Source organism: Pristiophorus japonicus, chromosome 22 (genome assembly GCF_044704955.1).
Source record: "Pristiophorus japonicus isolate sPriJap1 chromosome 22, sPriJap1.hap1, whole genome shotgun sequence".
NCBI lineage: Eukaryota > Metazoa > Chordata > Chondrichthyes > Pristiophoridae > Pristiophorus > Pristiophorus japonicus.
Window position 1 is genome coordinate 45,686,569 of NC_091998.1, and position 25,426 is coordinate 45,711,994.

Genomic DNA, 25,426 nt, shown 5'->3' on the forward strand with positions numbered 1-25,426 from the left:
TTAGCCAGAAACTCCCGGCGAGCTCCACTGCTCTTCAAATTGTGTCCTAGGATCTTTTAATGTCCAGCTGAGTGTGTGCAGACAGGGCCTTGGTTTAATGTGTAATCTTGAAGACTGCACAGAGGTGTCGGCCTAGATTGTGTGCTGAAGTCTCTGCAGTGGGGCTTGAATCTACGACCTTCTGACGCAGGGTGTTACCACTGAGCTGAGGTTGAAGCAAAGGCTCCGTAGATTGCAGTTTATATTTGGAGTTGATGATGCCCCATCCTGCAAAAGAGCCTTTAGTGTGTGGTAAAGATCTGAGGTGCAAGTGTTGGTGACATCTATTTTCTCTCTTACACCCCCACCCCCCTCCCAAAAATCCATTGATGATTTGGGTAAAATTGGAATTATTGCACATAAACTAGTTTGCTTAAACATTAATCGATCAAAATTTCACCTACAAAAAAATCATTGAACAGCAGCAGGATGAATTTCCTGAGCAGTTTGATTGAATTGGTTATTTAGTTGCATATTTAGAAATATTAGAGAGTTGCATAGCACTTACAACAGAAATGGGCCATTCAGCCCAGCAGATTTGTGCGGTGTTTATGCTTCACAGGAGCCCCCTAAATCGATGTTCCCTTTAAGTTGCGCGGCTGACCCACGCAGCTGGCTTATTGGCTTCTACATGTAAAAAACACGCATGAGCGGATGGGCCTCACAGCCTGTTAAAGGGGCCACGCAGCCCCCCAAAAATTACAGGGAACATTGCCTCCCACCCGACTTCATCTCACCCTATCAGCATCACCCTCTATTCCTTTCTCCCTGTGTGTTCATCCAGCTCCCCCTTTAATGCATCTCTGCTATTCACCTCAACCACTCCCTGTGGCAGCGAGTTCCACATTCTCACCACTCTCTGGGTTTCTCCTGAATTCCCTGTTAGATTTATTAGTGACTATCTTATATTTATGGCCCCTAGCTCAACCTTTTCTCTACATCTATTATATCAACCCCAATCCTAATTTTCAAGACCTCCATTAGGTATCGGTGTATGTGTGGGCTGCCACTGTCACAGAGGCACTTGAGCTGCCTGTTCTGTAGATTATGTTGGAAGTAACAGCAGCAGTATACATTCTTGACTAAATGCTGAGACTTGCTATTTCACTGGCCTGATTGTTTCAAGCGGAACCAAATATTCTTCCTTGTGTTGGTATTAACCTGCTGAGGGAACAATACCTCACCCAAAAGGCTACTCCATGCACGGCCTTCACAGTGGAGGACATCACACCCGAGCCTGAAGCTGACCTTGTCCACCATCCACACATACTTTCCAGGAGCATGAACCAATGTTCCCTGTGAGCTGCACTATGTTCTGTGCGGCCTGTTTATTTCAATGCGCCGTCCCTTTAAATTTCTGTGCTTGCGCTGTATGTCCAATGGAAAAGCTTGAGCGGCCTGCGCTGGACATTGCAGATCACTGCACGGCCGCGCACGCTCGCAGCTTAGAGGGAACATCGGCAGGAACCCTGGCTGATTTTCTCTCACCCACAAATGCTAGGGTCTTAGTATTTAATATTCAAGAACAGAAAAACCTGAGCATTAAAAGTTAAACAGGCTTTCGGAAAGCAGGTGAGTGCAGCTCTAAGCAAGCAAGTACAGAATTATTTGAAAGACAACAGCATAACTTGGGTCTGCCGTCCCCACATTGCTGTGAAGAAGCACCAGTTACCGTGGCATGGCTCCACGTCAATATATCGAAGCACTGGTACCTGCAGTGTAACTTGGTTGTGCTGTCCCCAGGTCTGTGTACAGTACTAGTACCTGTCTTATAACAACAGCCTGAATGTGTTTTTGAAAAAAGAAAAAGCAGTGAATGGGATGTGTAAATAATTCGAGGCATGTACCTGGACACCGCCTGTATGTCGTCACTGTCTCATGTCCAACGTGGACTTATAATCTGTATTTTGCGGTTAGCCGACAGAGATGGTGCTCAGCGTGACAGTGCATATGGACAGCAGTGTTTCAAATGTGTGTGCACAATGGGCCTTCATGGTATCCACATTTGCCTGGCAAGTGGTGTGCCCCATAAGATATGGCCTCACCTCATGATTCGTTCCTTATCTGGTTACCTGGGTCAAAACTGCACTGTTGAGCATGACCCAGAGGTGCACTTTATGTTGGCAGAATTCAAGTGCCTGCATTCATTGTACTAATCTTTCTATCTTTTCGTTCTTTACAGCTGATATTATTTCCACAGTAGAATTCAACCACTCTGGAGAATTACTAGCAACTGGGGACAAAGGGGGTAGAGTCGTCATATTCCAGCAGGAGCAAGAGGTGAGTGCTATCTGCGTAGCGCATCAACAAATCCTTTCAGCTCCCGATTGAATAAAGTATCATAGTAAAGTTGGCATTGTGCAGCTTGGTGGTGTAAGACATGCCGTAGAGTGGTGCGAGTATCATTCATGGTAACCCATTGTTCCAGTGTTGTCACCATGCTTAATTTGTATATTGATAATAATGCACCAGGAAAAACTACACATGCCAACATGCTGTGTTGCATAGAATTACATGGATTTACAGCACAGAAATGGGCACAATTGAGGAACAGTGGAGGACTTTTAAGGAGCTCTTTCATAGTGCTCAATAAAAATATATTGCAGTGAAAAAGAAGGGCGGTAAGAGAAGGGATAACCAGCCGTGGATAACCAAGAAAATAAAGGAGAGTGTCAAATTAAAAACCAATGCGTATAAGGTGGTCAAGGTTAGTGGGAAACTAGAAGATTGGGAGAATTTTAAACGTCAGCAAAGAATGACTAAGAAAGCAATACAGAAAGGAAAGATAGATTACGAAGGTAAACTTGCGCAAAACATAAAAACAGATAGTAAAAGCTTTTACCGATATATAAAACGGAAGAGAGTGACTAAAGTAAATGTTGGTCCCTTAGAAGATGAGAAGGGGGATTTAATAATGGGAAATGTGGAAATGGCTGAGACCTTAAACAATTATTTTGCTTCGGTCTTCAGTGGAAGTCACAAAAACCATGCCAAAAATTGCTGACCACAGGAATGTGGGAAGGGAGGACCTTGAGACAATCACTGTCACTAGGGAGGTAGTTCTGGACAGGGTAATGGGACTCAAGGTAGACAAGTCCCCTGGTCCTGATGAAATGTATCCCAGAGTATTAAAAGAGATGGCGGAAGTTTTAGCAGATGCATTCGTTATAATCTACCAAAATTCTCTGGACTCTGGGTAGGTACCAGCGGATTGGAAAGCAGCTAATGTAACGCCTCTGTTTAAAAAAAGGGGTAGACAAAAGGCAGGTAACTATAGGCCGGTTAGTTTAACATCTGTAGTGGGGAAAATGCTTGAAGCTATCATTAAGGAAGAAATAGCAGGACAACCAGATAGGAATAGTCAATCAAGCAGACGCAACATAAATTCATGAAGTTTAACTAATTTATTGGAATTCTTTGAGGATATAACGAGCATGGTGGATAGAGGTGTACAGATGGATGTGGTGTATTTAGATTTCCAAAAGGCATTCGATAAGGTGCCACACAAAAGGTTACTGCAGAAGGGTACACTGAGTCAGAGGAAATGTATTAGCATGGATCGAGAATTGGCTGGCTAACAGAAAGCAGAGAGTCGGGATAAATGAGTCCTTTTCGGGTTGGAAATCGGTGGTTAGTGGTGTGCCACAGGGATCGGTGCTGGGACCACAACTGTTTACAATATACATAGATGACCTGGAAGAGGGGACAGAGTGTAGTGTAACAAAATTTGCAGATGACAAAGATTAGTGGGAAAGCGGGTTGTGTAGAGGGCACAGAAAGGCTGCAAAGAGATTTAGTTAGGTTAAGCGAATGGGCTAAGGTTTGGCAGATGGAATACAATGTCGGAAAATGAGGTCATCCACCTTGGGCGGGGGGGGCGGGGGGAAACAGTAAAGGGGAATATTATTTGAATGGGGAGAAATTACAACATGCTGCGGTGCAGAGGGACCTGGGGGTCCTTGTGCATAAATCCCAAAAAGTTAGTTTGCAGGTGCAGCAGGTAATCAGGAAGGTGAATGGAATGTTGGCCTTCATTGCGAGAGAGATGGAGTACAAAAGCAGGGAGGCCCTGCTGCAACTGTACAGGGTATTGGTGAGGCTGCACCTGGAGTACTGCGTGCAGTTTTGGTCACCTTACTTAAGGAAGGATATACTAGCCTTGGAGGGGGTACAGAGACGATTCACTAGGCTGATTCCGGAGATGAGGGGGTTACCTTATGATGATAGATTGAGTAGACTGGGTCTTTACTCGTTGGCGTTCAAAAGGATGAGGGGTGATCTTATAGAAACATTTAAAATAATGAAAGGGATAGACAAGATAGAGGCGGAGAGGTTGTTTCCACTGGTCGGGGAGACTAGAACTAGGGGGCACAGCCTCAAAATACGGGGGAGCCCATTTAAAACCGAGTTGAGAAGGAATTTCTTCTCCCAGAGGGTTGTGAATCTGTGGAATTCTCTGCCCAGGGAAGCAGATCAGGCTAGCTCATTGAATGTATTCAAATCACAGATAGATAGATTTTTAACCAATAAGGGAATTAAGAGTTATGGGGAGCGGGCGGGTAAGTGGAGCTGAGTCCACGGCCAGATCAGCCATGATCTTTTTGAATGGTGGAGCAGGCTCGAGGGGCTAGATGGCCTACTCCTGTTCCTAATTCTTATGTTCTTCTTTGACCCAATAAGGCTATGCCGGATGTTGATGCTCCATGAGCCTCCTCCTATTAACACACCCTTTTGTTCCTTTCTCTTTAATTCATTGATGCCTCAACCACTCCTTGTGGTAGCAAGTTCCACATTATCACCACTCTCTGATTAAAGGAATTTCTCCTGAATTCCTTTGATTTATTAGTGACTATCTTATATTTATGGACTTGAGGTTTGGACTACCTAGAAGTGGAAACAACTTCTCCAGTTCTACCCTATCGAACCACTTCATAATTTTAAAGACCTCTATCGGGTCACCTCTTTTATTTTTCTAAAGAAATGAGCCCCAGGCTGTTCAGTATTTCCAGATAGTTGTGCCCTCTCTGTTCTGGTATCACCCTTGTAAATCTTTTTTGCACTTTCTCCAGTGCTTCTGTATCCTTTTTGTAATATGGAGACCAGAACTGTGCACAGTATTCCGTTTGGTCTAACCAAAGTTCGATACAAGTTTAACATAACTTCTATACTTTCAGTTCTATTACTTTGTTTACACTTTTTATGGCCTTTAATTATTTGTGAATCTGTATCCACTGCTGTTCTATGTCAGTATTTTTTCCAGTTTACCTTCCCTTGTTCCATACTCATGCTCTCATACTTAGCTTTTTTTCACTCTATTACTTTGTTCTTTGCCTTACATTATCTTAAACTTTATTATGTTGTGATCACTGTTGCCCGGATGCTCCCCTACTTTTATCTGCTGAATCACCTCCCATTTTTAGATTCAGCAATGATTCCTCTCTTGGGCTTATATACTGGGTAAAGAATGGAGTCACACACTGTAAAACTCCATTTCCTTTCCCCTGCCAGTTTATTTATGGGTCGTTAAAATCTCCCATGATTATTATTCCATGCCTTTTATTCATATCAGTTCTCTCCTAGAAGTAATTTATTAAAATTCAAGTTGCAAAAAGTTCCCATGTAATTTCACCCGATTGTTTGGAAACCTTTCAAATTTTGCTTTGCACTGGTTGTTGTACTGCAGCGGATATGACGCGGAAGCGATACGAGATTACATCCAGGGAAGGTATTGCTGTGCCTGTCCAAGTTTAATCAATGGACTGTTGCACCTGAACTTTGCACAGTTTGAATTGGTGTGGAGGCGTAACCATTTGATGTGGGTGCTTTGTTGGGCCGAATGGTCTTTGAGGGAGGTTGGACCAAAACCAGAGAAGTTGTCTAGCTGTTGAATTGCTCCACATGCCTATAGTTACAGAAGAGATGGGTCTGTATCTTTGATACCTCTTTTATATATTAAAAAAAAACTATTTCCACTTCAGGCTGTGTTCCTTGGTGTGTTGATTGTAATGTGACTGAATGTGTACAGTTATGTGGTTCCAAAGTGGAACCCAGATTCACATGTTCGGCAGCGAGGAGTTGAGTTGAAATACTGGTTTTGATTGGGAGGAGTTGGAGCAGAATCCGTGTTCTCTCTCTCAAATTCTTTTGAAAGTACAAGTCCGAGGGAGTGTTACTGTGACAGTAATCTGTGATGACATAAGCATGCATGTTCTAATGAAGCAAGTGATGCATCAATCTGTGTATTATTGTATGGGGACTGCTGTGACAGCAGGACAGAACTGGGCTAACTTGAATGTCTAGTGCCACTTATGAGGTCTACCATGGCTTTGTAAGCAAAGAACACGTTTGCAGATTTGTTGACTGTGCAGGAATTTGATTTTAGAAAGTTTATTGCCTCAGTTCTACCTCCTAAAGTAAGACTGGACAGGTTTGCTTGTCTGAGCTATAATGGGAGTGCTGAACCTTGTTTTCAGCTAGTGATTTTTTAAATTTAAATCAGCAAGTTATTTAATCTTGGAACAGCACATGAATGTACATCCATCACAACTCAAACATTTCAAAGGCAAATGTATTCAATGAATTACTTGGAAGTTCACTGTGAAGTAGGCAACCAAAGTAAAATTCCATAAATAGCTCTGCAATGAATGACTTTCTGGTGTTTGAAAAGGGGATGTTGATCAGGACAGCAAGAGAACACTTTGATCTTTCAATAGTGCTGAGAGATCTGCAGTGTCTATCTGAATTGCCGAAACAGGCGCATTGAATATCCCTCACCTTATCCAAGAGAAAATTACCTTAAACCCCACCAAATTCAGAATTAAAAAAAAAAGACCCAATTACCTTCTCCCTCGATTTAAAAATTCTCATCCTTATTTCCAACTCCCTCCATGGCCTCGCCCCTCCCTATCTCTGCAATCTCCTCCAGCTCCCAAGATATCTGCGCTCCTCTAATTCTGGCCTCTTGAGCATCACTATTTTAATCACTCAACTATTGGTGGCCATGCCTTCAGCTGCCTAGGCCCCAAGCTCTGGATTTCCCTCCCTAAACCTCTCCGCCTCTCTACCTCTCCTCCTTTAAGACGCTCCTTAAAACTTACTGCTTTGATCAAGCTTTTGGTCATCTGCCCTAATATCTCCTTACGTGGCTCAATGTCAAATTTTGGTTGATAACAGTCCTATGAAGCACCTTGGGACGTTTTACTACGTTGAAGGCTGATGTAAATACAAGTTGTTGCAATTTCCCCATCCCGATTATAATTAGCGTAGCAGTGTTGATCTAATTTCTTTTGTTTCTTGCAGAACAAAAACCAGCCTCATTGCAGAGGTGAATACAATGTTTACAGTACTTTTCAGAGCCACGAACCAGAATTTGACTACTTGAAAAGTTTAGAAATCGAAGAAAAGATCAATAAAATTAGATGGTTACCCCAGCAAAACGCTGCACAGTTCCTGCTCTCGACAAATGGTAAGTTCCTTTTTTCCCAAAATTTAATTAATCCTCTTGCTCAGGATGGTTCCACTGGCAACGCTGCCTTCCGTACCTCGTCTAAGTAGCCACTATTCTGATGACGTCACCCAGTCTCCCACCTCAAAGTCGTCGCACGCTCGGGACGACTCGCACTGGAAGCTGCAGTGGCATGCTCCAGCTCTTTATACTCCCGACCTGCGGTGGTGTCTTCTCGCAAGTCGGGGTAGCCCCGGTGGCTGGTTAGAGCGTGGGCTGGAACATCGGCGGGGCCCAGGCACAGCGGAGGAGAGGGGAGATCGTGGCGGAGGTGTGGCAAATGAGGGTATGAGCCGAGGGTCATGGGGCAGCACGGGCCAGCCCACACTGCGATATGTGTGCGTACTAGGTCCGTGCAGCAGAGCAGGTCTCCAGTTGTCCTGGTTAACCTGTGCCACTGAATAAAGACCTAGCTCTGTCAAGCCCGTGTGGTGGCTGGTGTGCAACGGTCACCACACGTTAAAAAAAATCCACGCACAGGCATCTTCCATCCCTACCCGTGGAGTTCAGGACTGGAACATTGGGTCCTTCATTGAAACATGTATGAACTCATCCCTTTTGGTGTGGAAGCAAATCATCTCATTCGAGGGACCGCCTATGATGACGATTCTGATGACTCTTAACAGCGAATGTCAGCAGTCTATTCACTGTGCTAGTCATCATGGTCCTGCTCGCACCCCATTGTCCACAGAATGACACTTCCAACAGAGAACATGAGCAGGAATCTTGTCTTTTTCAGTCTCTCTTTAGCTTCCATTTCCCCAAAATGCCCCACTGCCGTCCTACTTGCAGAAATACTACAAAGAATGGTTTTGTGGATCTCGGACTGTTTGCAAATGATTTCTCTCCTCTTGTGAAGGCTTTGGGGTACTAGTCCACAGGTACTTGTTACCCTCTATTACCTCAACCTGGTGGTCACTCTCCATGCGAGAGCTGTCAGGCTGTTGAAGTCTGTCCTGTCCTGCACCAAGATGGAGCGTGGCACTAGATAGCAATTAGAATTGGGGTTTCTGGTTGAATTCCCCCACTTTCCATAGTGTGTGCTGTCGAAATCTCGACCTCCGAAAAGAATGAGTCTGACACTTACAGCTCCAGCAGAAGTTTCTTTAATTTACTTGCTAGCAAGGGGCAAGTCACACTCAGTCAATGGCTAAGTGAACACCTCCGCAATGGTACAGTTTCACAAGATATTTATACAGTAAAACCCAAGTTATGGCCTCTCCCTGTGTATTGGCTCTGTCTCACAGTCAGTGAATACAGATAGAGTTAATTACTATATCCTGGTCCTGACATGGTTTACAGATATTTCCTTTTGTCAGGGTTATCAGTTGGCCAGCAGGCCATTACTCCATGAGAATGAGGTAATGGGCTATCTTGTATTGCGTCAGGATTGTTCAATTTCTTGGTCAGTTTATCTGTTTGCATCAAATGGATGAGGTCTCTACAAGAGATAATGGCTGGTGGTTTGAGTCTAGAAGATAAGGGTGGGGTGACATGGAACTCCTGTCGTGTAGACAATAGGAGAGCACCATGGGGGGGGGGTACTTGTCTCAGCATGACTTGTCTCCTAGCTGTCTGATGGCCATCTCAAACCAGGTTTAGCTGTTTATGCAAGCTGACTGCTAAAATGCAGAAAGTTCTGGAAGGGCCAGGACTCCATTTTGTTATATATATATATATTGCAAAGGGCACACAAATACCGTATGGTATCAGCTTAGATAAAAATACATTTCCACATTCCCCCATTTTGTCCTTCACAAGGACAACTCAATCCATTCTGATCTTGTACAGTCTCTCCATTTCCATTTCCACACAAGAGCCTTCAGCAGTTGTTACTACCATAACTCTAGCCGCGGTCTCGGTAGGTAACATAGTTTCTCCCACCCTGGCACAGCAACACTTAACGACGACAAATAATAGATACAGGGCGAAGACTATCAGCAGGAATATGATCAAACCCTGTACCACAGATTTCCCTAGGGATCCCAACCATCCCGATGCCCAACCCCACAAGGTGATACCGTCCTGGCCAACTGTCTGTTTATACTCGATTACCTTTTTCCTGATGTATTCAGCTAGACTGCCGATTTCTTCTGATTTATCTGGGATATACATACAGCATACTTCACCTATTAATGCGCATGTCCCTCCCTCCTTGGCTAGGAGATAATCTAAGGCCATACGATTTTGGAGAGCCACTGTTCGAATAGCTACCATTTCGTCATTTATCCCTTCAAAGGCTTGGGAAGTTGCGTTGGCTACTGATTCGACTAAGTTAGCCAGTTCCCCTAACTGCCATTCGGTCAATGCTATTCCATAGGGTGGCACTATTACCTTGAATATTCCGTTTAGCCACGTCAAATTCCGTTTAAATCTGTGACTTCCATAGGCCTCCCTTGGAGTCTTTACTGATCTGATAAGGGGTACCACATATCCTAAGTAACAGGACCCTGTCCAGTTGGCTGGTAACCATGGGTAGGCTTTATGGCCACAAATAAAGTAGGTGCAATTATAGGACGTCAGCTCCTGGTCCTTTCGCGCCATCCCTACTCGAGTGGTCTCACCTTCCCACCCTTCACCTGGGGCTTTGTTATGGACCATTGTCCAGCCAACGGTTGCTATCTTTCTCTCAGTGGGGTTAGTTGTGGCTTGCCATTTAGTCATTTGGGAACACTTGCTGCGTCCCATTTCTGGTCCTTTAGTTTCATTACTCACTCGGCATATTATACCTTTGGGATTTTCTATTCTGGGAGTAATGCTTAGGAAGGAAGGCTGATGGTTATTATCATAATTGGGCTGGTACCATCCTTGGAAGGCTGTAAGTTCATACCCTGCCAACCTCCATTCTGTTTGCTCCTTCGTTTCTGGCCCCTTAGTTAGGTTTGTCCTTATTTGCACTGTCAACCATTCTACCATTTCTGATTCGTTAAAGGGGACAGATCTCAGGGGAATACCCCCTTTGGAGTGGACAGGCACATGGGAACATATCCAACAACTTGACAAGTTTCTTTCTTGAGCATACCGATGACTCAGTGCCATAAATACGTTTACGTGCAATTCCCTTCGGTGGCAGGTCTGTACCCCTGGTGTAATCAAAAATGCGAAGTAAAACCATGTCAAGCCCAGCACCATCAGTCCCCATAGTCCATACAGTTCCTTATTCAGTCTTCCTTTTTCTGTTCCTCTGGTTCCTTCTTCCCTTCCTCCTGGTCGGGTGCCCGTTTGCAATGGGATGCGTGGATCCATGTTGGTCTTTCCTTTACCTTGATTGCAGTATTGGTCGCCAGCAAGACCTGGTATGGTCCTTCGAATCTTGGCTGTAGACTGCTTTTTCTTTTAAAAATCTTGATGTAAACAAATTCCTCTGGCTCCAGGTTATGACACTTCCCTTCCGCTGGCTTGACTTGAGCTTCCTTTACCTGTGAATGAAAGCTGGAAATACATTTGGTTAGTGCAATACAATAATTCAACATGTTTTCCTCCATTTTGTGGATGTCCATTTGTTTTGCAGTAAATGGTGCTGTAAAAGGTAGTCGTTGGGGACGTCCCATAACTATCTCATGCGGTGACAGGCCTCTTGTTCTGTTGGTTGCAGATCGCATTACCATCAAAGCTAAGGGCAGCAGTTCTGTCCATTTCAGTCCAGTGTCATTGCATAGTTTTGCCAGCTTATTTTTAAGCATTCCATTATATCTTTCAACAAGTCCAACTGATTGTGGATGATAACTGCAATGAAAATGTTGATTAATCTGCAAAGCTTTACATATTTCTCTTATAACAGTTCCCGTGAAATGTGACCCGTTATCACTAGAAAGCTTAGCAGGGATTCCGAAGCGCGGTACGATTTCTTTTAACAAACATTTAGCAACAGTAGTGGCATCGGCCTTTTTACATGGAAAGGCTTCAATCCATCTAGAGAACACATCTACAATAACTAATACATACTTGAATCCCATACACATAGGTAATTCAATAAAATCCATTTGTAAATGTACAAAAGGCCCCACTGGATTTGGGTGGGAGCAGATTCTACTTTTTCCATCTTACCCGGATTCATTGTCTGACAGGTAACACAATTTTCACAGATTTGTTTTGCAATTGCTGAAATACCTGGTGCATACCAAGTTGCCAAAATATAATCTGCCAATCCCCCTTTGCCTGCATGTGTGAATGTATGAACACATCGGGCAATCCATGGAAGTAAGGATTTGGGCACCACCACGCGGCCGTCGTGGTGAACCCATATTCCTTCTGGATTTTTATAACATTGATCCTTCGTCCAGGTCACCACCTCCTCCGTACTGGCCTGTGTCTGAAAGGCCAGCACGTCATTAATAGTGGGTGGCGGGTCTGAGCAATTATTTTTCCTTAGTGGGAACAATGACACCTGCATTCCCCCTTTTGACAGAGCTGCTGACTTAGCTGCATTATTAGCTCTGGCGTTCCCAAGTGCCACCTCATTCGACTGGCCTGTATGTGCTTGGCATTTGATAATGGCAAGTTTCAAGGGGCATTGAATGGCTCGCAGGAGATTTTCCACTTGTTCTGCATTTTTGATAGTGGTTCCTGAAGAAGTCAGGTACCCGCGAATCTTTCAAATTTGTCCATAGTCATGTGATACCCCAAAAGCATACCTGGAGTCAGTGTAGATATTAACTGTGTCCTTCAGCCAGAATACAGTCTCGAGTTAACGCAAACAATTCGGCTTGTTGGGCTGAAAAGGAGTCTGGAAGAGAGGCTGTTTCGACAACATTAAACTGGGTTACAATTGCACAAGCTGCTCTAGGTTGGCCCCTATCATTTTGTAAGGCTGATCCGTCAACATAGTACACTAGATCAGGGTTACACATTGGTACATCTGTTAGATTGATACTTGGTTTAGTCACTAATTCGGTTACCATTTCACATGAATGGGGTTCGCCGTCGTCTTCCGTGGGGAGTAGAGTGGCTGGATTTAAGGTAGTGCATCTTTTGATAAGATTCGGATTTGATAACAGTTCGACCTCATATTTAGTGGTTCTTGCGGAGGTTAGGTGTTGGGTGGCACATTTAGTAAGTAAAATCTCGAGAGTGTGGGATATACAAAATGGTCTGATGATTTCGAGTTATTGTCTGAGCCTGTTGCATAGCATAATAAGCTGCTGCCAACGAAGGAAGACATCCGCGTGCCACTGGGTCTAGTTGGGTACTGAAATACGCTACCGGTCGCTGCCTGTCCCCATGTAACTGAGTCAAAACAGATTGTGCAAAACCCGATTTTGTGATGCACAAATAAGTTGAATAGCTTAGTGTAATCTGGTAATCCCAAGGCTGGTGCTGAAGTGAGGGGCTGCTTAAGACTCTGGAAAGCATTCCGGGATACTTCATTCCAAATCCTTCTTTAAGCATTGTGAGAATATAGTAGATTCATTCACAGTTCGTAGGTCATTGACAAACCTCCATTTGTCACTATTGGGCTTCTGAACCGGAAGAATCGGTGTGTTACACGGACTTCTCATTTATGCTTATAGTGATTCCCAGATCACAGAATGTAAAGTACTTGTTTTCTAATTTTATTAAAAGGCTTCCAAACCCAAGATTTTTCCAATGCACCCAAAATGTTGATCATGGAGATCACCTGAAATATCTCAAAATCCCAATTCAAATATTGTACTGCCACTTTTTATCAAAAAAAAATCCTCTTACTGAGCTAGAAGCTTTTGCACCAAGATTTTACACCAAGGACAATGAGAGTGTACTCCCCCAGCCTGCACCTTGAGAGACCCACAAAGGCTTTTAAAAAAAAAAAGGTATTACAACTTTTAACCACCGGGACCATGTCTCAACAAACCTACCCTGTGTGCATTTCCTAGCTCCGTAACTTCTCATCCGAATAAATCCACACCTGCGCTTCTAACTTAAAATGTCTTAAACTTCCCATATACAGGACAACACTATGAAGGGTTAAAAAACTTCACTTTGTTTGAAAAAGTGGGTGGAGCTAAAACAAACAGGCAGCTCCACAACCTTTCCAAACCGGTTTCCAGACACAAGGAAAAAACACAGAAGCACTCTCATTCAAAGACAAGACATTCACAAAAGTCTCTCTCCATTCAATAAAGCTTTTTTTTTGCTAGCTTTATTTTTTTTTTAATCCATAAGTCACTTTCAGGTTCTCTTTTTTTTAAATTTTACATTTGATTTACTTCCTCTGTTAATTTTACATGGGCTTGAAGAATCGGAACCCAGGCCTTTTCTATTACTTTCCTTTTTTTTTTCTCTTCTACCTGGATCTCTGTTTATAAGACACTCCTCTAGACATGTTGTTCTCTCTAAATTAAATGAACCATCGGGTGGAAATGGCCTGTTTTCACCCTTAGTCCACTTTACCGGTTTTTTTTTTCTGACCACAATTCTGGAGCATGACATAGGCTGGTGTGCCTTTTGTGGTGTTTTAACTTGCTCCGGCACCCATTCTGGATGATTAAGATTTTCCACAGTTTCTGATCTCTCAATCCTTTCGACCAACCGAGTTCTCTACGCCCACTTCTCCTGGCCGTTACGTGGCCTGAAAAGGCTCTTAATTCGGGCTCAGTCTGGGTGTGTGAGATATGTTGGCACGAACCAACCGTAGTTGATCAATCAGTTACTGTTTCTTTTCTTAATCAATCCTTGTGGGTTTTTTTTTCCGAATCACAACTTTCCCTAGTAACTCTTCCCGTTTCTCTAATGGCAATGTCGCACAAAGGTATTGCACACAACAGTATCACAAAGACAACAAACAATATTCTCAGTCTGCGTTGTACGCCACTACAGACCAAGTCCTTAACTTATCCTAATAAAAAACTGATAAAACTTATGGTTCCATACCCAAACTCTTATCACATAAGAACCTTTGATCGATTGCGCTTTCTTTTTTTTTCTCTACTCTTATCACATAAGAACCCCTTCCGAATTAAAAACAATAAAAATCTTATCACATAAGAACCAAGAACCCTTTTCGATCGACTAGCGCTCCCTTACCTATTGAAACCTTCCCCGGGCTGTTTCGAGATTTTTCCAGAACCTGTTCTCTTCTGCTGGCGAGCTGAGAAAGAAATGGTTATAAAAAAATACCTTTAGCTTTTAAATGTCGGGTCTTGTAGATTGCAGTACCTCCCCTGTGGACAACAGATTACATATGCGATTCAACAGTGAAGAAACCTCTTGTGAGCATAAGGCTCACATTGTTTGGCCACTGAAGCCTTTCACTGGAGAGGCACTGTGCCTGTATCCGTTTTACTCACAGGACAGAGAGTATGCATCTCGGTGGAACCTCCAAGAAGTAACTGTCGAAATCTCGACCTCCGAAAAGAATGACTCCGACACTTACAGCTCCGGCAGAAGTTTCTTTAATTTACTTGCTAGCAAGGGGCAGGTCACACTCAGTCAATGGCTAAGTGAACATCTCTGCAATGGTACAGTTTCACAAGATATTTATACAGTAAAACCCAAGTTATGGCCTCTCCCTGTGTATTGGCTCTGTCTCACAGTCAGTGAATACAGATAGAGTTAATTACTATATCCTGGTCCTGACATGGTTTACAGATATTTCCTTTTGTCAGGGTTATCAGTTGGCCAGCCGGCCATTACTCCATGAGAATGAGGTAATGGGCTATCTTGTATTGCGTCAGGATTGTTCAATTTCTTGGTCAGTTTATCTGTTTGCATCAAATGGATGAGGTCTCTACAAGAGATAATGGCTGGTGGTTTGAGTCTAGAAGATAAGGGTGGGGTGACATGGAACTCCTGTCGTGTAGACAATAGGAGATCACCATGAGGGGGGTACTTGTCTCAGCATGACTTGTCTCCTAGCTGTCTGATGGCCATCAGCCATCTCAAACCAGGTTTAGCTGTTTATGCAAGCTGACTGCTAAAATGCAGAAAGTTCTGGAAGGGCCAGGACTCCATTTTGTTATATATATATATTGCAAAGGGCACACAAATACCGTATGGTATCAGCTTAGATAAAAATACATTTCCACAGTGGTTGCTAAAGGAATATTCTCGCCCCAGTGAACTCCGCTCAAACCCAGGACCTTGCTGCACTGGTTGAACTACTCTTTGGGAACATTAAAAAGAATTTCTGAATGAGGAGATAGTTAACTTCTGAATTGAAGGATATGGAAGAATTGCTCAGTTTGTGATTGTTTTATAACTGGAGTTTGTGGGCATGATTTCGGAATCAATAAGTGCTTTTTAATGAGATAACAAAACAAAATTCTCTCACGTTTTCTCTTGCTAGAGTCCAGTTCTGCAGGTGAGAACGTTCCTTTGGTATCTCACTCATTTGTGAGTCCAGAGAGCATTAGCAGGCTATTCGACCATGGGGATTAGTTGGGTTAGTGCTCTGACCAGACATCCGCGAATTTGCAGCCTCTGGTACTGATCAGAAGTAGGATCCCTGGCTGACTTAAAAAAATAAATGTCCTACCCTTACTTGACCCAGGGCACCGAGGCCAGTTGTACCCCAGCTAAGATCAGTGAACTCAACTCAAGACAGTGAATCCATTCTGGGACATTTGTAGTCTGTGCAATTGTAACAAGCCGCAGTGAATCAGCCAGATAACTCATTGATGGTTCATTTGGTTGATTTTGGCGAGTTTTCCACTGAAGTTCCTCTCCGTTCAGTAGCAGACCAGATCTGACAGACCAAATGTAATGTTCTTTAACGTGTGAGGGGTTCTTTAAGTAACTGCCTGGAGAGGGTTTATGTGCTGTGTGATACAGCGAGTACTTTCTTTCCATTAGTTTTGATGTGCTTCTTGTGGATTGCAAACCAGTGGGGACTTAAACCTGTTTCAAGTCTTGCTATCTTGTGCTTTAGCCCATATCTTTAAAAAAAAAATTGAGCCCAGTATTCTGTGACTTGATGTGTGGGATTAGACACAGGAGTTTTTGTGAGTCTTGGAAAAACTCACCATTATAATTTTTGCGTTAAAATGCCTCTATGCGCTTCACAGAATGAATCCTATTTATAGTTTAATGACTTGTGTGGGAAGGAGTGGGTGCCAGCATCAATCTCGGACTGGCCTCAGTTACTCGAATGGCATCATTTCTTAAATTAGAAGAGTAGTAGCAGCGCTGGCGGAGAATGTGAGGTACTGTTGGGAGAGGGAATTCTTGTAAAACACAAATGAGTACGGGTTGTAATTTGGATCCTTGAAAGCTGTGCATTGAGGTAACTGGCAAATTGGAGACCATCATGTTTGGTTGGTGTCTATACGATTGATCAGAACCCATGGAAATATACACACGAGTAAATGGAGCAAACTGCATCACATACAATTGTGTGCTATTGTCTTCCTCTTTGTGACTGATTTTGCATATCCTGTTTTCTGCATCTGTTTGGTTGAATGCTGACTTCCCAAACCCCACTTTAAACACAGACAACTCTCGATTATCCGTACACGGATCCAACGGGAAACCGTTCTAACGGGATTTAAAATTCTGTTGCTTACAAGTGAAAAGACAGCTCCAAATAATTTGGAAAAATTGCCTTCCAAACACTTCTCATTTGTATTTGCTCATTCTCTCTCACATTCTCTCTCTCTCTCTCTCACTCGCACATTCTCTCTCTTTCTCTCTCTCTCTCCACATTTTCTCTCTCTCTCTCACACACTCTCTGTCACCGTAAAAATCACCCTCTTCTGCCCTTGTGTGTGCGGGCTGCAGCAGCCGCTGTCTCGCGACCACCGCTGACGTTGGGAACGGGGGCAGTGTCGTTTCCGGGCACAGAACCTGTACATGCATGCTGGTAATGTCCATCTTTTGTTACTGTTTGCAGCTGGTTGTATTGATTCATTAAAGTTTTAACTTTAAAATGTAGACTCACCCTAACGGAAAAATCATTTACCCGGAATAGCCCAATCCCCGTGGGACCCGGATAATCGAGAGTTGTCTGTACTATAACTGCTGACCACAGATGCATTGTGGCCTATAACAATTGCACGAAAGTGCTGGAAATACTCAGCAGGCAAGGCAGCATCTGTGGAGTGAGGAGCAGAGTTACCATTTCAGGTCGATGACCTGTGATTAAGCCCTTATGAAAGCAATGATGAGCCCAAACCCCACGCTCTATTGGCTGTCGAAATTTGATATAATCTTCACATTGGCCTTCATCTGATCCCCAACGTGGGGGAAAGAAAGTTCTGAAGACATCCAATGGGAATTTGTTTTTATGTTGAACTGCGGTACCCTATGTGTAATTCAAGCTATGTGAGATGTCGTCTTGAGTGATATCTCATCCCCTGCCTTTAATGCAATTGCTGACATGACAACTGAGCTATACCACAAGATCTGACATCGCTGCACAATTATGCAAAAGCCACAGTTCTAACCATGGAAAATACTTTCATGGTCATCTTGGAATTAGAATTTCCAACTCGGGAAGGGGCTAATGAATCTATCGTACCTGTGGCAGGGCTAGCTTTTTAACTGGCAGAGTGTTTCAATCTCAATTCCTTACCTCTTCATATCGATTTATATTCTTCCTTTTCAAGTAGTTACTTGGTTCCTTTATAAATTGTTATAATCTCTTAAAATGGGTATTGTGGTGATACTAATCAGTTACCATGGAGATCGGGTAAGGTTTCAAATTGCCATTGTGAGCTTCAGATGACTATACCTGCAAGTATATTCTGTGTGGGTGTTATGTATATCTTTATCTATTGAGGAAATGGTAATGGAGTAGAGAAGGAGAGTCCTGTGGAGACAAAGGCTTGTGAATGTGCACTTGTTATGAAATAGTTACTCTATAACTTAAGGTTTGTATTTAGGTGTCAGCCGTGGCTCAGTGGACACCACTCACTTCTGAGCCAGAAGGTTGTGGGTTTAAGTCCCACTCCAGAGACTTGAGCACAAGATCTAGGCTAACAGTCCAGTGCATTACCGAGGGAGTGCTGCATTGTCGGAGGTGTCATCTTTCAGATGAGAACTTAAACCGAGGCCTTCTGTGCCCCCTTGGGTGGAAAAGTAAAATATTCCATGGCACTATTCGAAGAATTGGAGAGGAGTTCGACCAGTATTGGCTAAAATTTATCCTTCAAACAACATCACTGAAAACAAATTGTCTGGTCACTTATCTCATTGCTGTTTGTGGGACTTTAATGCGTTAATTGGTGGTTACGTTGCCCTACATTGCAGCAATGACTACACTTCAAAAATACTTAACTGGCTATGAAGCACTTGGGGGATATCCTGAGGTCATGAAAGACGCTATATAAATGCAGGTTTGTTCTTTTTTTCCCCTTAATTCTTGAATTTTCTTGGAAGACGAAGCACTGTGGTCGTTGATGGCTTTTTTTAAACTTGTCTTTGGCTGAAATCAAGATTTTGCACAACTAATCAGAAAAAGTATGATGTTTTTGTGCGATGGGCACATCAAGACCCTCATTAAACATGTTGCCCTGGATTTTTTGGTAAGAATAACTGAAGCTATCAGCGCTCACTGTTTGTTATTAAGTAGTAAACCAGACAGCATTGTTGGCATCCGTACATGTGCAGTTAAAACGTGGAAATCAGGAAGTTGTTGCTCGAATTTTCCTCCACAAGCTTCGCTACAGCGTTACCATGTCAAGGGACTCGGCATTCAAACAGGGCGTGAGTTGCTGTACTTACCCACTGGATACTCACTAAACACGCCAGAAAGATTTGGATCTTTTCCATTCAAGTGACGTTTTAATAGTGTGATGTCCTAATAACTGTCAAACAATCTTTCTGGCACTGAAAATTAATGTTTACAAGTGTGGAGTCTCATCCCATCAAACTTAAATTATTGGAGATTTTAAAGAAATTTAATTATTTTTAACTTATTCTTTCTGGTTCTCTTATCTCTCGCAATTCCATCTTTCTTTCCCTCTCTTTATTTTGCTTTCTGTACATGATTTTCCATTGAATTCAATATTCTATCTTACACTTCGGGTTTAGATTCTGTGTGCCTAGGTAAGGATTCTTCAGTCTGGTTAGAAACATAGAAAATAGATGCAGGAGCAGGCCGTTCGGCTCTTCGAGCCTGCACCACCATTCAATAAGATCATGGCTGATCATTCACCTCAGTACCCCATTCCTGCTTTCTCTCCATACCCCTTGTTCCCTTTAGCCGTAAGGGCCATATCTAACTCCCTCTTGAATATATCCAATGAACTGGCATCAACAACTCTCTGCGGTAGGGAATTCCACAGGTTAACAACTCTGAGTGGAGAAGTTTCTCCTCATCTCAGTCCTAAATGGCTTACCCCTTATCCTAAAACCGTGTCCCCTGGTTCTGGACTTACCCCAACATCGGGAACATTCTTCCTGCATCTAACCTGTCCAGTCCTGTCAGAATTTTATGTTTCTATGAGATCCCCTCTCATCCTTCTAAACTCCAGTGAATGCAGGCCCAGTCGATCCAGTCTCTCCTCATATGGTAGGCCTGCCATCCCTGGAATCAGTCTGATGAACCTTTGCTGCACTCCTTCAATAGCAAGAACGTCCTTCCTCAGGTTAGGAGACCAAAACTGAACACACTATTCCAGGTGAGACCTCACTAAGGCCCTGTACAACTGCAGTAAGACCTCCCTGCTCCTATACTCAAATCCCCTAGCTATGAAGGCCAACATACCATTTGCCTTCTTTACCACCTGCTGTACCTGCATGCCAACTTTCAATGACTGATGTACCAATACACCCATGTCTCGTTGCACCTTCCCTTTTCCTAATCTGCCATTCAGATAATCTGTCTTCGTGTTTTTGCCCTCAAAGTGGATAACCTCACATTTATCCACATTATACTCATCTGCCATGCGTTTTCCCACTCACCTAACCTGTCCAAGTCACCCTGCAGCCTCTTAGCGTCCTCCTCACAGCTCACACCGCCACCCAGCTTAGTGTCATCTGCAAACTTGGAGATATTACACTCAATTCCTTCATCTAAATTATTAATGTATATTGTAAAGAGCTGGGGTCCCAGCACTGAGCCCTACGGCACCCCACTAGTCACTGCCTGCCATTCTGAAAAGGACCCGTTTATCCCGACTCTCTGCTTCCTGACTGCCAACCAGTTCTCTATCCACGTCAGTACATTACCCCCAGTACCATGTGCTTTAATTTTGCACACCAATCTCTTGTTGAAGAGACATGCTGTTGCTTGTCCTGTTTACACAGGTCCCAGATTCCCTGTGGAGTGTGCCATGCTACTTTGACTGTGGTAACTGAAAATCGCGGTGTAAAAGCCAACAGAAATTCTGTGGGCAGGTGTAAGCATAATGAATCACGAGTGCCGTGCCGTTCGCCGCTGATTGCAAAATCCGGCAGTTTTTCGGCATGCAATTTATACTTGGATTATTTTGCATTCCGAGTTTTTGGTATCACTAGCACTGCACTTTCCAAAGTAAATCTGTGGATAATCTGCTTTGTGGGAGGATAATTAACAATTTACCAAAAGCTAGTGTTGCCAAGCCTGCATTTATCACAAGGAAACGCCACAGATCTATTAATGGCAGTTTAAATTAACAGCTCCTTCCATGCAGATAAAGGCTGCTGGGAGTAGATTTGCTAAACCTTCATCTCAACACCGTTCGCTAGAGTAAAGACAATTGTGGAAATAAAGAACAACAATTTGATCCATTAGGCCTGTGTTTTTAATGGGTCTCAATCCAACCGATAGACTTCGACAAAACCGTAATCCCTGTGACAAGGGTGGCAGAAGAGGCCTTTGCTCACCTATCAGTATGAGATTTGCTTACCTTGGATTTCCTCCCAGGTATTTGGCCTGCGTGACTGTATGAACAGGTTTCTGATTTCTGTAATCGAGCTAGATTAATGCAATTATTGTAAACGGGTATCTGAATGCTCTGAATTCTAATACAGATCACAGGGGTTTTAAAAACCCACCGTTAAAGGGGTCATAAATTTACAATTGTTTTCACATTGTCGAAATGTTCAGAGATTTAAAAACATCTGCCCAGGTTGATAATTATTGTGACAGCATAAACTTGGAAAAACTTACAATGTCTAGTTTGGCTCTCATTTGATGGCCTCCTGAGATGCCAAGTGGAGAAATGAGGTACCTCCCACAACAGATCTCAGTGGGCAGGTTGATGCGACGGAGACTCAGGGCCACAGTCGTGCTTCGGGTCGTCCCTCACCTTCCACATGTGGAGCAGGTGGCCACAGCGTCCGTGCCCTGTGCGAATTGGGTCGGACGCTGCCCACTGTCTCCGAGGGAGGTCGAAGCCAGGGACCTCTGCTGTTGGGTCAGTGAGAACAACCTACGCATGGCCTCCCTGTATGTGCTAGTGTGCCAGCTAATGTCATCAAGGGGATGAGCGAAAGCGGCCTCTCGGTCTGAAGCATCATCATCATCATAGGCAGTCGCTCGAAACGAGGATGACTTGCTTCCATGCCGAAAAACTGATAAGTTCACAGGTGTTTCAATGATATTCCGGATCCTGAAGGGTGGAAGATGCCTGTGCATGGATTTTTTAACATGTGGTGGCCATTGCACCCCAGCCACCACCTGGGCCTGACAGAGCTCAGCCTTTATCCAGTGGCAAGGGTTAACCAGGACGACTGGAGACCAGTTCTGCTGCACGGGCCAATTGCGCAAACCTATCGCAGTGCTACCCTTGGGCCCTCGCCTCTTCTGGGCCCCGGTCTGAAGCATGAAAGTATTGGAACAGCATAAACTGTGAAAGTAGTTAAATATTTATGGTAAATTTTCTCTATATTCGTGAATTGCATCAGTTCCCTGAAATGTTATTTATTGCCAAACAGACAGTTTCTCTGCTTACTGGCACCTTTGTTATAACCGGGAATATGTTTGGAGCACTAATACTCTGCCTCTCCCTGCCCACCTGACTGTGGAGGATGCCGCAGTGACCAGATGCTGGCCAACATGTACCCTACCCACTGCCACTGCAGTTTTCAACACAAACATATTTCACGTCCCGATGCTTTGCATATCTTAGATGGATCCTTATCCAAATCATTCACTTCACTATGGATAAGGATCCATCGTAAACTTTATCTAAACATTGTAATTGTTTTTTTATTCATTATTCTGAGAAGAGGAGGTGGGGGGAAGAAATGAGCTTCACCGCATTTATTTAAAAAAGATATTGGTGAATCCCACATCAGAGTACTGTCAGCTTGTCAGGAATGGCTGTGATTTGGAAGTTAGTTCTCCGTTAACTGATTCCGGACATTGTGAATCACAAAACATGGTCTTCAGTCTTCCTTCTTACCCAACCACCCTTAATAAAATGGGAGAAGCGCAGGGTGTTCTCCCTGTGAACTGGACACAATGCCTCCTTCAATTCTCCCACTGCTATTTGTCAGACCTCGAGTGTACAAAATGGCTGCTGGGCTTGCCTGCACAAGTCACACAGCGCTTGAATATAAGTAATGGTAAGTGAATAATTTTGAGACATTGAGAGATGTGATAAATCCCCATGTAAATTTAAGCCATTGTTTTATTTTGTATAATGTAAGAGTGCAATTAACACTTGGTGAAATCCCGCAGGATTCTGCGGCAGTACTGTGTCTGAACAAAAGAGCAAGTTGTAGAAGAAGAAAGTCTGTCCCCGGATTGTTCTGAGTGGGGGGGGGGTTCACAAATTGGTTTGGAATTGTGGCCCCTATTGCAATGAATAGGCCACGCAGCCTTGTCCCCATCGACTGTGTCACTGGAGCAGCCTGGCAGCATAAGTAAAGTGACTGTCAGAAACATTGAATGATACCGACCTATCTAATCCATTGCATCAGGTTTGCACTGTCCTCCACCAGGCAGAGCTTTTTAAAAATGGCACTCCCACTGACCTGGTGGAGGACAGTGCAAACCTGTGCAATCCCAGTCCTCCTTTGACCAAAACTAGCAAAAAAAAAACACGTTAACTGGTCATTCATCTCAGTGCTGTTTGTGGAATGATGCCGTGCACAGAATGCATTGCCACAAACAGTTTACTTGATACGGACTGAGCCCCACAGTCCTGGACTTGAGAGGAAACGGTGTAATTGCATCTTTTAAGCGATTTTGTGGGTCAGTATTTTGAGTGAACTTCTAAGTAAATTAATAACATTTTTCCATCTTTAGTAAATTTATTCTGGTCGTACTGCTTTCAGCATCCGCTGTGATGCAATGGATTAGATATGTCGGTATCATTCAATGTTTCCGACAGTCACTTTGCTTATGCAGTTAGTGAACGTTGATGAGACGCCCGCCTTTCACAAATGGATTCATGTTAAAATGTCCCTCTTTGATTTTGTACACACTGGACTCCAGGCACTCGGATACTCCAGTGGACTCTCTCTCTGATGCAACTCTATCTGATGCAATTCTGTTTTGTTTGTTAGATAAAACAATAAAGTTGTGGAAAATCAGCGAAAGAGACAAACGACCAGAAGGTTATAACTTGAAGGAGGAGGATGGTAGATACAGGGATCCTGCCACAGTCACTACACTTAAGGTGAGCTCGCGGTATTAAAAAAAAAGCTAGCCGCTGCAAAATCTACAGACCCAACGAGAAATAAACAGTAATCAAAGTATGACGTCACAACAGTGGAAGGAAGTGATTGGTTCATCCATATTAATTGAATCGCAGGACGGAGTGAATAGAAAGCTAAAGACTGATTTAACTTTTCTTCAATTACTGATTTTCTGATTTTAACTTAATAATTATTCTATATATTTAATTTTGTTTAACTATAATTATTCTTGATTGTAGTGATTCTAATATTGTAGAATCTTTATTTTATTTTACTATTTACCATGGAAATTGAATTTGTTTTCTTTTTCGCTTGTGTCTATTTGTGTGTGCATTTTGCCTGCCACTTCAGACCCGAGCCACTGACTTTACACTTTTTCCCGCTTTTTGTCTCTTTCCCTCACTGGTCAGTATCTATTTTTCTTTTGTAACACTGCTGTGAAGCGCCTTGGGACATTTTACTACGTTAAAAGGCGCTACATAAATAAAAGTTGTTATTATTATAAACTGCTTTTCAGTTTACAGGAATGTACTTTATGCATCAGCAATGTTTGGTGCTGTACGAAGTCTGGAGTAAATCATTTCTTTCAAAGGAAAGTTCCAAGACGCTTTATATTTGTTGGGACTGTTGATGCTGTTTCAGGGTACCGGTTGTTGCAGAGTTCCTAAACTCCGCTATTAATGCGGAGACCGGAGACCAGAGCCCAAACGTGGGAGGGCTGTGTCCAATGTTTAATTAAACTTGTGGCCCCAGCTCAATGATGGTCAGAACAACAACAACTTGCATTTATATAGCGCTTTTAATGTAGCAAAACATCCCAAAGCGCTGCACAGGAGCGTTATCATACAAAATTTGACACCGAGCCACATAAGGAGATATTAGGGCAGATAAACAAAACAAATAGGTGCAGGAGCAGGCCATTCGACTCTTCAAGCTTGCACCACCATTCAATATGATCATGGCTGATTATGTAACTTCAGTACCCCACCCCAGCCTTCTCTCCATACCCCTTGATCCCTTTAGCCATAAGGGCCACATCTAACTCCCTTTTGAATATATCCAACGAACTGGACTCAACAACTTTCTGTGGTAGAGAAGTCCACAGATTCACAATTCTCTGGGTGAAAAAGTTTCTCCTCATCTCGGTCCTAGATGGCTTACCCCTTAACCTTGGACTGCGACCCCTGGTTCTGGACTTCCCCAACATCGGGAGCATTCTTCCTGCATCTAACCTGTCCAATCCTGTCGGAATTTTATATGTTTCTATCAGGTCCCCTCTCATTCATCTAAATTCAAGTGAATATAAGCCTAGTTGATCCCATCTTTCTTCATACGTCAGTCCAGCCATCCCTGGAATCAGTCTGGTGAACCTTTGCTGCACTCCCTCAATAGCAAGAA

General features: G+C 43.3%; 1 protein-coding gene across 1 annotated transcript in view; it reads left to right on the plus strand.

Annotated features, from left to right (window-relative positions):
• Positions 1 to 25,426, plus strand: part of LOC139235011 (serine/threonine-protein phosphatase 2A 55 kDa regulatory subunit B alpha isoform) — a 97,238-nt gene that overhangs the window by 58,769 nt on the left and 13,043 nt on the right. Inside the window, exons 3-5 of the mRNA XM_070866088.1 lie at positions 2,222 to 2,319; positions 7,339 to 7,504; positions 23,897 to 24,009. Coding sequence (XP_070722189.1) covers positions 2,222 to 2,319; positions 7,339 to 7,504; positions 23,897 to 24,009 — 377 coding nt within the window. The remainder of the gene's footprint in view (positions 1 to 2,221; positions 2,320 to 7,338; positions 7,505 to 23,896; positions 24,010 to 25,426) is intronic.